We start from the raw sequence: 12556 nt of genomic DNA, 5'->3' as shown, positions 1-12556 counted from the left end.
CTGGCCCTATCGAGGAGAAGCTCGTAAGGCAAACAAGCGGTCATGGAACACTCTTCTGCATCCACAGTCTTCAAAATTTAGGGAGGCAAAGGAAAAAAACAACCAGTGGGAAACTTATACTGCATAACATTTTAATGTGTTTCAGTAACATTTACATCTATATCAACGTAATACTTTCCAGTTGACAAAAAGCAATTTAACAGTATCTGTGTGCCTTTTAGTTGATTTATAAACAGAAGTGACTACTGTGGGAATGAGTTCCACTGTTTATTTATGTGCTGTGTGAAGGAGGCAAAAGAAAGTACTACTCTACACAGTGCATAGTTAAACTATGCCATGGAATTTGCTTCCATGGGAGGTAGTGATGGTGACCACTTGGATGGCTTTAAAAGGAGATTAGACATTTATTATTATTACTGCGTTTCTGATTCATTTCAGCAGAAGAAAACCCCCCCAAAAGTAATAAAAAAAGGAAAAAAGAATTACATATTACACAATATGTTACATTAAAAAATACAATCATTGACGGACTTCTCTTCCTCTCCTTTCTTGGTTTCTTGTATATTCCACTTCGTCTCACGTTTTCTTCGTTTCCCCAGTCTTTCTCTACTCCTCCCATTAATTCTAGTTCTAACTTACACTGCTGAACATACTAAGATGAGACAAATTCATTGTCCTAGGCACATTTTGCAACAGGGAATTTCATTAATGCGAGCAGCTTCTGAGCTCTGGACACAGTACTGCACCTAAGATTTCAGATTAAAACTGCCACTGCTGGAAGGAACCTTTTTCTGCCTCCCCACTGCCAGCCATCCTGAAGACTGGAGAAGGGACCCTCATAAGAATATTAGGGGGACGGGCAGGGGAAGTAAGGTTTTGGTTTTTTTTCAGCCTTCAGATGAGCACTAGACTATGTGATTTTACCAGTTTATGAGGAGCAGGCTGCAGTTTATTCATTTTCGACTTTGTATTTTTGTTATAAAAAAGTGCGCCTAGACAATCCTTTGTGGCACCTATAACCTAGGTTTAAGGTGCCATTTAGTTCCTAGCTTTCATATCTCAGTTGCTAACACTGATGCCCATATTAACTGTCAATATTTCAGTGGCTGGGTGGTTGTTGTTTTGGTTACCATCTGGCACACTAAAAAACAAAAACAAACCCAGAATACCACCTCCATCCATGCCCATGCTTGAGATTTGTATTGGCACTTGGTTGGATACTGTTGGAGACGGTGTTCTGGACTCGGTGGACCCTTGACCTGGTCAATGTATTTGGTATGTTCCCAGTAAGTAAATAAGGAGCATATAAGTAGAAGACTTGTAGCTAATTTTTGATAGCCCTTTTTTAATCCTGTAAAACATTAATTTACATTGGCAATAATACCTTGCCGTTAAAGAATTCATATATTGTTTATGTTGTACCACATTTCATAATGGCAAGGTCAATGCTTTTGAAGATCCTTTCAGTTCTGTAAGTAACATATAAATTAGCCTTTAACTTTATAATATGATTTTTCATTTTATAGTGAAATAAAACCTATTGTGTTTGCTAAAGTTGTTGATTCCCTTAACTTTTCTAATAACTTAATCTACTTCATTTACAGGGAGTGTCCATCAAAGCTTGCTTGCTTCAACAGACACAAAAAAGTTAATGGGCAAAAGTACAGTTTTTAGGTAGGTAGATATTTTCTTAGTGTGTGTTAGGTTTTCTAGGAAAGATTTTCTAGTAATGTTTGTAAACAGATAATAAATAAAGTTTTTCACTGATAAATATTTGATCCAGTCCAGGATGGAAAAGTAACCTGAATGTTTGTAGGCAATTTTGCAATCTTTTATTTTAATTTATTTTTTGTTGAACTTTGCATATAATGGCAATTCAGGATTGTGGAGGGTTTGTAAGATGAGTGGTTTTCTTGTGAAAACATTTTGGAATACTTGGGACGGGGGAAATGCCCAAATGGGAAGTTTGCTTCCAATATTATAGCTCTAATAAGTCAAATTGCTGCTTTTAAACTGAGTTGGTAACACTTTGTTGTGGTTGAATTACCGTTTTAGTTAGTCATAACTGAAGTGTACCCTGTGTACATTTTTGTACATTATTTTAGTGGTTTTGCCATTGGCATTTTTGAAGCCACCTTGAGTGCCCATTGGGCTATTTGTTAAAAGGTATGTTTATTCAATGTATTTATTTGAACCTTAATATTAAAGTGTTTATTCAGTTCCTCTCACTGATCCAACATTTGAGACTGCATGCACATAACTCTTCAGGGAAAAGCACTGCTCAGCTGTTTGGAAGTAGGAGTAGGCAATTTTTTTCAATTCCTTGCTTTTCCATCCTGTTCCAGCCAAGCAGTTGAACAGCTGGATTTTAAGATTTTGGGAAGGGACTTTCCACACGAAGCCCTGATTGATGCACATGTGTTCCTTTTCTTGAGATTAGGATAACTGTCTGGTATTTGTGCTAACATATTGTGATGGAAAACCTGTTCAGCCTTAAGAACCCTCTTGACCTTAACAGTCCTATGTATTGTTTACACAGGAGTAAATCCCACTGTGCTTGCTTGCTTCCTGATAAGCATGCATAGGATTGAAGACTTAGAGCAGGATTCATTGAAGACATTTGCTAGTGCAGCAGGGATTTCTCCCTTCCCTGTCCCCTGTGTATCACCCAAATTGGGCTCTGGTGGGGCTGGGAGAACCAGAAGGACAATATGGGAACGGGGGGGGGGGGGGGAGATGTTCCATCTGGCAAGTTGAAAAGCTTGTTGTGCTGGAATGATTGCTACAGAGCTGCATTAGTTCAAAACCTCATGAGTTCTGCATACTTGAGGGAAATCGCTTCCATATGTACCTGCATGTCTCCTTTGATCTCTTTCGGAAGTGGTGCACCGTATGCCACCACTATTGGAATATTTTAAAGCTAAGTCCTAATATCTTTGATTAAAGAGTTATTCAGGGAAATGTCTTCAGAGAGTTGTAGGTGGTACAAGAGAGCAAAGTTTTGATGAGAAGACTCTCCCTCAGAGGAAAAATGTTTCAAATTCCTAAGAGTCTGCATCATGTACTAAGGACAGTACCCTGAGCAAACTTGAGGGAATGAGCAAGAATGCCAAATTGTTTGGTGTCAGAAGCAAATGTTAAGCTGTTTGGAGGAAATGTACAGAATTCCCGCCCGCCCTCCCAGCTCCAATCTATAATTAATCAGACATGATTTGAATTAAATATCTTCAAAGAGGAGTCTTACAGTTTGTAACCTTAAACACTAGATATCTAAAATCTGAATATGATTTTTGCCTTCCCTTAAAGAGCTTGTTATTCTTACAAAATCTGTTCTGCCCTTTTATGACTTCTCAGACAAGATGTAAACTACTGTTGAACAGATCATATACTAACTACCCCATTATGACAACATCTTTCTCTTAGCTGCTGTTACCACAGCCATGTGGCTATTTGTATGCCTATACTTGGGAATGCAAATCCCTTGTCTTGGCTGGGGAAGGGTACTCAAGTTAATATTTTCCCTTGCCACTTAGAGATGCTTCAGGTTTCACTCTTTCTTCCCTTGTGGGAATGCACATGGAGGCAATTCTCATGATGAAAATAAAAATGATGAGAGTGCCTAAACCACACTGGCTTGTGGGACAGACCTAGTTTTTCCAAGAATTCCAGAAGTAGGTTCATATATCTCGTTTATACTTGTAAATAAACTCCAGTATAAGTTATTGCTAATAATACCTATTTCAAAAGCTGTGCTTGTTAAGAAGTAGCCATCAGTAGATGGAGTACGGGTGAGGAATTACTACAATTTCTTAGTTTTGGTGGAATGAGCAAAGATTTATAGTTCTTTGAATTTAAGAAAATCTTACAATTTAAATCCTTTAAAAACAGCCATAGAAGAATACAGTATAGGAAAACTGGGAGGCTAGAACTAATTATCACTGGAGGAAGAAAGTACTTTGATCTTGAGACTGAGGCTAGGAAGGTAAAAATCGTGCCTAATGGAAGATTCTTCAAAGAGAGCAAGCATTAGCGTAACATGTGTGAAATGACAATGCTATTACTGCTCCACTCCCTGCTCCAAAAAGGAGGAAGTTATATTTTCCTTTGGCTAAATATGGCAACTCCGCTCAGGAGATGGGTGGACTATCATTGTCTCTATAGTTGATGTTTCAAATGGGGAAACATTCCATGAAAGTTCCTCATGTTTACTAGGCAACCTTGGCATTATCGGATCATAGAGTTGGAAGGGACCCTGAGGATCACCTTAGTCCAACCCCTTGCAATGCGGGACTATGCAGCTGGCCCATATGGGAATCAAACCTGAGGACCAGAGCATGATGGTGCCTTCACCTGGCAATATATTGCAGGTGAGGCTTGCTTGGGCCTCCTTCCTTTCTGCACCAAAGGTACAGCACAAACTTTTCTGAGGAACAAGATCAAACTTAAATCTGCCGTGGTTACTGATTTATGTCTTTATGCTGGCAGTTTGTAACTTTAAGTGCAAGTATTGATAACTACAAAGCAATTCTGCCTTTTTTATTTTTAGTGAGGGTAATGCAATGGTAGTAATAGTAGGGTAGGGTAGTGTTATAATGAGAAGGGAGTAGTAAGTTGGCAAAGAACATTCTTTCTGGCTTCACTGCATGCAAGATTACCTTGGTTGACTCTACTCTTCTTCACCCTTGCTAGGAGCAGCAGCTGCCACCAATAATTTCTCAGCTCATCATCACTTTGCTCAGCTAGAGTAAAAGAGGAGATAATCCCCTTAGCCTGTTAAATACTGCATTCCATTTTGTAGGTGATTTGTGAGCCAATTGTGAAGTGAGAGCGCTACCTAAGTGTATTGGGAAAACCTGGAATTTACTTTTGTGTGAAATAAAAATTAGAGGAGTGAAGGCGGGGACTGTGGATTCCATCCTACTCACCCCAAAAAAGGCTTTCTTGTTTGTTTTCAGGGAAAAATGGATTATGGAATATTTTCTTTTAGAATGATGGGGGGGGATGTTTAAGCCAAGGTGTTCATATATTTACATCCCTGAAATGATTTCTAAAAGCTATGTAACACAAAGGCTTTCTGTAAGACTATGTACAGTGTCAGATCATTGCAGCTCCTGTGCACTGAGGACAAACAAGCCCTGAGTTGTAAACAGAGACTACTACTATCAACCTTAAGAGCAAGATGCCATTTGTGCCTCTGGGGCACTGCCATTGTCACAGGAGGAGGAGGAGGAGGAGGAGGAAGGTTTTAGTGCCTCCTTTGCTTGTGGGCTTCCTCTTGTTGGCATAGTTGGTGCATCTGTTTCTGTCCTTGACTAGGCCTCAAAGGACTGGAGCATAGTACAGGGCAACAAAAAAGAGCTGAAAGTGTACTTAAATTACCTGTACGGTATATTTATTGAATCTTTCTTGCCTAGTCCCCCCTTTTTCTCAACTGTTTTTATGGAAATAAGTGTTTTATGTCTGCTTGACACTGTGAAGTACTGTAGGATACATAATAATTGTCTTTGTTTTACTAATGTTGTTTTGTTTCTTCTGTTTTTATCGGTTTTTGCCTGCTCCTCATAAACTAGCAGAACCAAAGAGGTTCCTTACAGTTCAGCAGTTTGTAGCTCAGTTTGTACCAAAAAAATAAAAAGTAACTTCAGTTTCGAATTATTGTCTGACTAAACTGTTATTTTAATATACCAAACATATATACCAAGATATAAATAATACAGTCTGTGTTCCTAACGTACGGAAATTGCTTTTAATCTGTAACGGGAGAGAGAGAGAGAGCGCGCGTGCGCAATAACTTTCACTGAACATTAGTGGCTGGATATAAAAGAAGCTGGCCTAAGGAGGACATCATCATATATGACTTTGTTTTATCACTGTCTGGGCCCTTCATTGCTACAGTACTCCAAACACACATCCCTGTTGGGAAAGAATTAAGAATGTTACAACTAAGCAGAGATTTGTATTGTATGCATTTCTTAGCTTCCACTGTCCATTAACAAAGTAGGTATAATAGTTGCCTACTTCATGGTGTTATTGTGAGGACATACAAGTAGTAAATTAATTTGTGCATTTTTAGGAACACAAGGCAATTGATTATTTAATAGTAGTGTGTACAAATGAGTGGTGTAGACTGCAGTCCTATATCCACTTGGGAGTAACTCCCATTGAACTTCTGAGTAGGCATGTATAGATCAAACTGTTAACCATCAATAGCTAGGGAACTGGTTTGCTGTTCTGCACTGTAGAATTTTGGTTTGAGAGAAGCTATACATTGTGCTGTGTTTAACACGTTTTGTTTTGTGGAGCTGGAGGTGCTACATAAGAATGAGTATGATTAGGTTCAGATGTGTAACACTAAACTATGGCTTCTATGCTTCTGCTTCCTTCTTTGTCACAGCCACAAGAAGATTGGAAACTTTCGTTTCTGTTTTCAGCTAACTGGTGATCATTTTAGCCAAAACCAGAAATGTGGTTAACTTCAACTGTGGTTTAGGGAAACAAATCCTGGTTTAAGTTTGGTTGATTCCGCAAATGAGAGATTCAAATATAATGAGTAACTTTGGTTTTCAACAAACAAATAGAAGCAAATGCTTCCTCTTGCCTGTGGTAGAGGTGTATTACAGTAAACCATAGATTAGCAAATTGTTAGAACTGCAGTATGTATGTGTGTTTTTAAGCATCATTAAATTCAGGAATTGCTTTACTTTTGTTCCAGAGATTAATGCCATGTTCTTATAATGTAGGTGACAAACAGCATGTTTGGTGCTTCAAGAAAGAAGTTTGTAGAGGGAGTCGACAGTGACTACCACGATGAAAACATGTACTACGGCCAGCCTTCGATGTTCCCACATCGATCGGAAAAAGATGTAAGTTTTTATTAACACTAACTTATTTTTTACATTTTTTAAACTGGTTAAAAATACATGATTTTGTAATCAGGGATACCAGAGTTAATTGGCTTGAATTACCATACATGCTGCACAGAATGTGCATAAGTGTTCACACTTGCGATAGATTGGAAAGCTCAAGGCCTCAAGTGTAGATCTAACCATTAACTGGAAAAATTGGCATTTGTGGCTAGCATTTAATATATTTAGTGCTATAATCAGATTTCCAGGCACCACCTTATTTATTTGTGTAAGCATTTTTGCTCCAACTTTCCAATATGTATGTATTACTCAAGGGAGCTTTTGCAGATTAAAATTCACAATAAAATAGTAATATGAAAGAAAACACAACAAAAGCAGGCACAGTAGGCAAAATCTCTTGAATAAACAACTGAAAAATATTTGATATCATGTTTAGGTGTACACATGGTACTTGAGTGTTTGCAAGCTCCACGTTTGTGCCACACAGATCTGTGGCAATGCATGCCCTTCAGCTAACTAGGAACTATAAAATGGGTAGGTTGTTCTTGTGCCAGACCTGAGTGCCTTGTGAAGCTATCACACAGGACATGAAGGAAATAATCTTCTACAATTATTCAGAATATGAAGTTTATTGCTCTGCTACCTGTAAATATGGAGGCCCCATTTTGCCTCCAGTCATTCCTGAAAGCTTTTATAATGCACCTATTCATAGTCCAGTGGCTCTTTTGCACTAAATGCAAACTAGGGATCACTCCAAACATTCCAGTATTCAGTTTTTTCAGAGAGATAGAAATGCTATTTATGCTCATGAAGCTTTTCATTGGCATATGACTGTGTGGTTGATCATCCTTGATAATAAGTCCATCCAATCCCCCCTCTGGTTCTTTGTCCTAGTCCCCATGCCAGAAATACTTACATTCTTGAGGCATTTCTTATACATCAGTGGCCTGAGAAAGGAAAAATAAAATCACTTTTCCAATTTCCAAAAAGCTTTTCTGCTTAGTTACTTCGTGGTGACCTGCCTACTGGTGACAAAGTTCTCAGTGGGCTAGTTTTCAGTGAGGTGGCAAACCTATTGTTGGGCAGTACCACTTCAGACTACAAGTGGAAGAAAGTTCATATGACTGAATACCCCTCTGTTTTGAAAAAATAAATCAATCTGGAAAGCTAAACTAGAACACCCTGTCATACAGTTATCTTTATAGAGAGATGCTTTATGTATAGGAGAAATTGATGATGTAAACTTCCACCTGCAGTCTGAGCGAAACAGCTCAGACTGAGAACTAGGTCAATGATACTTAGTGAGTCAGATAATCTCTGTTAGGTTTATTGTGCTGATAACAAGTCAGAATGCAGAAAATGTGCACATTACTGCACATATGTCATAGAACCATTTTTTTCTGTGAGTTTTGAATAATAATTTTGGATGTTAGAAATTTATGGTGAATTGAGAGTATTAATAAATCATGGCTAGCCTTGCATTCTGAGTGTCACATTGAGAAATTTCCTCCCTTTCATGTCAAATTGTTTTGTTAAATGTGATTATTTTGAATTAGAGCCTGAATAGTTTATTAGTATTTTTTTTTCTTTTAGTACCATTGCTCATCTATTTGCATCTGTGTTTTTGGAGCTTTCCAACCTCCCCCTTCCTCCTGCAACTCCCTGTGGTGCCTTGGGAGCTTCTCAGTCTTTCTCAACCTCAATCTTTTAGAGCATATTTTGTAGGAGGGGGCACTTGGGAGCTTCTGTGCAGAAGCACAAGTGCTGCCTTCGTAACTTCAGATACTTCCTGTATGTTCCATTATCTGTTCTGTTAGTGGTGTTCACTAGCTTAGAGAACCTTCCTAATCTCAGTTTACTAAAACTGAATCCTTGTACGCAGCTCCGTATAGCAAAATGTAACTAACAATAGTCCTATTCAGGCAAAAGCTTGTGGATATAAAGTGGGGAGGGCGCATGCACACAGGGCTCCACTCCCAGTGACTGCTGGTTCTGCTTCCAAACTTCTGGTGTTAAATGCAAGATCCAAAGAAGGGCGATTCTAAGCTGAACATGCTTAGAAGCATCTTCTTAGCCAAGAACGCTGTGTTATTACTTCTACACATCTTCATATGAGCACGCTTAGAACCCCACTTCAGACCTACACACCCAACACACAAGGAAAGTTCGAAGGGTGCCAGAGTTCACTGGGAGGTTGGGATCAGGGCCTTCTCTCCCCAAACACATGAATTGCAGTTAAAACTTGCCGGCAGTAGATTATTTGAAATTGATTTCACAACTGCCTTCATTAATTTTCTTAAAGAGTTTAATATTGTAGAAATACTTTATTATTCTATCCTTGACCGACTCTTTATTTACCATTTTAGATGCTGGCATCACCTTCAACATCAGGTCAGCTGTCTCAGTTTGGGGCAAGTTTATACGGGCATCAAAGTAAGTATTCTATTCTAAGTTATATGTGAATGTACAGGCTTGTAAAAGTTGTTTTGCAAACATGCTGGCTTAATGTTGCTTTTTCTTTGCCTACCACTGTGATTTCAGTGTATCTTTCGATTCTTGTTTTTTTAACCAACTCCTGAAAGGTCAGTGGAGTGCAACATACATTTCTATTGGCCTACCTTCTATTTCCCCCCCCTCAAAAAATTATTAAGTTTTTCACAGTTATAACAAATATAACATTGGGGGGGGGGAACACACAAGAGAAAACACATTACTAAAAAAGAAAAACATTTTCTTTGACACATATCACTTGAAAAACCCAAATTATCTTACCTTGTTAATTGACTTCCTCGAATCCCTCCCTTCTGAATTTCATTGTATCTGTGTATAACAGCTCTCCAATATCATTCTACAACTAAATTATTTCCAACTATGAACTATATTCTTCTCTTTTCTTAATATTCTAAATTCAACTTACTTACAATTGAATCTAATTTTAATCCTCGGCCTGTTTGGTACTTTCAAGTGACTTCTAGTTATTTATATTACAATATTTAGTTAAATAGTCCTTAAATTTCAGTCTTCTTGATATTCCTCTTCTTTCTGGTCGCGGATTCTTCCAGTCAGGTCGGCTAGCTCCAAAAAGTCCAACATCTTCATCTGCCATTCTTCCACCGTTGGAATCTCTTGGGATTTCCAATTTTTAGTTAACAGCAGTCTGTCTAATAGGGAAGTTTTCCTAGGTTACAAGAGGCTGAATATCCTCTATGGGGCAGTGGATTTTTTCTCTCATAGGCCTAGTTCACACACCACAGTAAACCATAGTTATAATAAACTATAGTTTAATGTGAAGAAGCATGGTCCTGGTGCATGCTGCTGAAATTGCATCTTTTATGCTCTTGTTGCTGCTGTCTTGCCTGGAAATAGGGCATGTAGCTTGTATTATCTGAATCTGGCCTCGTGGTTTATTTCTCTGTGAACAAACCATGATCAGAAACCAGCTTGGCTTACCACTTGTGGTTTGTTGGGAGGAAACAGAATCATGTGGTTTGTTTCAGCAACATACAGGACCATACTACATACAACTTGCTTCCTGGCAGTGTGGCAAGAGTGAGAGAAGAAGGAAGTGCTTGCAATTTCAGCATTGTACAACAAGCACATTGCTCAGTCACATTAAACAATAGTCTGTTTTAACTATGGTTTGATGTGAACTGCAAATCAGGTTATATAGCTATTAAATACAGCTGATTTTTCATGAATTTAGGGGTGGGCAACCTCTCCTTGACTCTAAAATGAAAAACAGCTGGGCTGAATTTATTAGTTTAGCGGATATCTGGAAATAATTCAGTAGGTCAGGATTATTTCCAAGTCTGGATAAACTGCCAACAGGAATTAAAAGTGAAAGTAGACAAAAGCAACTCCTTTGCCTTACAAGACTGTCTAGGAATTTATCTTCATTTCAACAGGCAAATGTAGAAATCTCTTAACTGCCCACAAGAAATTCTCCCCGTGGTGCAACAATGTGCTAATACTTCCCCGCTTCATAGTAGCCAGTTATGATATAATAAAGACAGAATTGCTCTCATGATTACTAACATCTAATTCCTCACAACTAAGGTGTTTTAGGATTCCACTCTTTTTTTAATAAAAAAAAATACCAATCATGTTGATAGCCTGATGTGTTATTTCTTTTCATACCCATATTCACGAGCAGGAAGGCATGGTGGTATTTGTGGCACAAATTTTCCCTGTGAAGAGCAAGCAGGAGTAGCAAACAGTAGGAAGCCTGGCTAGACAATTCAGGTGGTAATGTTGGTTTTGGCACATGAAGCCACAGCTCCCAGTGCAGAACAAAAGCTAATCACAGCCCTAGCCCAAACTGTTGGAGGTCTGAGGAGTCAGACGCACATGGATGAATGGATCTCTGCTGTCAGGGATATTGGCAATGCTCATTCAGGGAAATGGCTAGGTGCAAACCTTTTAAGATCTTTGCTAGAGCTCCCCGTGGCAAAACAAAAGACACATATGCACTGCCTTTTAATTGACTTTAATATTGTACCAATTAATCAGCATTTTCAACATTAATATAAATAGTGCAGAATTTTGAAAGTAATGACTTAAACGTCATTTCTTGGGCATAATGAATGTTCCAGGGTGTGGTTTTCACTTTGATTTTCCACTTATTTTTTCACTAATAATATAGAAGGTATTGCAATGTAAATATAGTCTACTCTTTAAGAAGCCTATTTCTTTGTTGACTGAAAATGGAAAGTGAAAAGTTGTACCAAGGGCATGCCTTCTCCTTTTCCAAGTGCTTTTTAATATTATGCAGATCTATCTCTGAAACCGTGATTTACAGCAATAGTCCAAAATGAAATCAAACCCAGCAGCAGACCCTAAAAAGAGCCACAGCATGTTGAGATAAACAGTACTTACCACATTCAAAATTCCAAGTTATGCAGACACGTAGGAATCAGTTAAATATATTTTATGACGATGAAGATTAAAACAACCTATAAGCCACTCCAAAATAAATACATACCAACTGATGCATGTAAAAGAACTGTTGATTGCTCTTAGGCAAACCAATATTAACAGCTTCTTTCACAACACTTAGAGTGTTGTAAAACTGATGACAGTACATATTTTTTCCATTCTGATCTTCCATTCTTTTTAAATTTGAGTAGTCCCAGTTTGCATACTGCACATGAAGAAATGTTTCTATATTTTCAAACAAATGTGTCACATGCAATGGATCAATGGCAAATCAGTAGGTTTGCCACTTGAATATTTAATACATTACCTTTAACAAGGGCAAATGAGTTTAAAGTTGGGGGCTTGTATATCAACAAAGTTGGGTAAAACAAAAGCCCATATTTACCCCTGCTTAACATATAGGTATATAGTCTTTTTTGTTATACCTTTAGGTGGCTTGGTTTTTGGAATATAGAAACTTCTCTGCAGAAGTTTGTGGTACTTCAGATGGTCTAGACGCCAAATAAAACTTCATAACATACTCATTGTGTCCATATTCACAGATGTGTTGCAAAAGGGGAGAATGAACCTTGACTGTAGTTTGTAGTTAGCAAGGAGAGACCTTATACATAACCTTGGGTTCGAATGACACAATAAGCCAAACCTTGATTTAACTTGGCATAAGGGTTTTTTAAAAGGATGGAAGAGAGAATGAAAACAACAGGGAGGAGCAAAGACGCTTTGAGCTCCTCTCCAGAAGCCTGCACAGTTCTGTG

General features: G+C 38.2%; 1 protein-coding gene across 7 annotated transcripts in view; it reads left to right on the top strand.

The window, feature by feature from the left end:
• The window catches only part of CNOT2 (CCR4-NOT transcription complex subunit 2), a 55021-nt gene that overhangs the window by 25871 nt on the left and 16594 nt on the right, over positions 1 to 12556 (top strand). For 3 of the 7 annotated variants that reach the window (XM_081878425.1, XM_081878420.1, XM_081878421.1), the window contains exons 2-4: positions 1605 to 1674; positions 6741 to 6863; positions 9233 to 9299. In XM_081878425.1, coding sequence (XP_081734551.1) covers positions 6753 to 6863; positions 9233 to 9299 — 178 coding nt within the window. In that variant the 5' untranslated portion in view covers positions 1605 to 1674; positions 6741 to 6752. Of the gene's footprint in view, positions 1 to 1604; positions 1675 to 3481; positions 3699 to 6740; positions 6864 to 9232; positions 9300 to 12556 lie in introns of those variants that run through there. The other 4 variants (XM_081878426.1, XM_081878423.1, XM_081878422.1 and 1 more) reach the window with 3 other exon arrangements.

The sequence above is a fragment of the Podarcis erhardii genome, assembly GCF_964252035.2.
Source record: "Podarcis erhardii genome assembly, chromosome: 10".
NCBI lineage: Eukaryota > Metazoa > Chordata > Lepidosauria > Squamata > Lacertidae > Podarcis > Podarcis erhardii.
The sequence above is the reverse complement of the archived record's forward strand: the minus strand, read 5'-3'. Positions and strand labels throughout refer to the sequence as shown.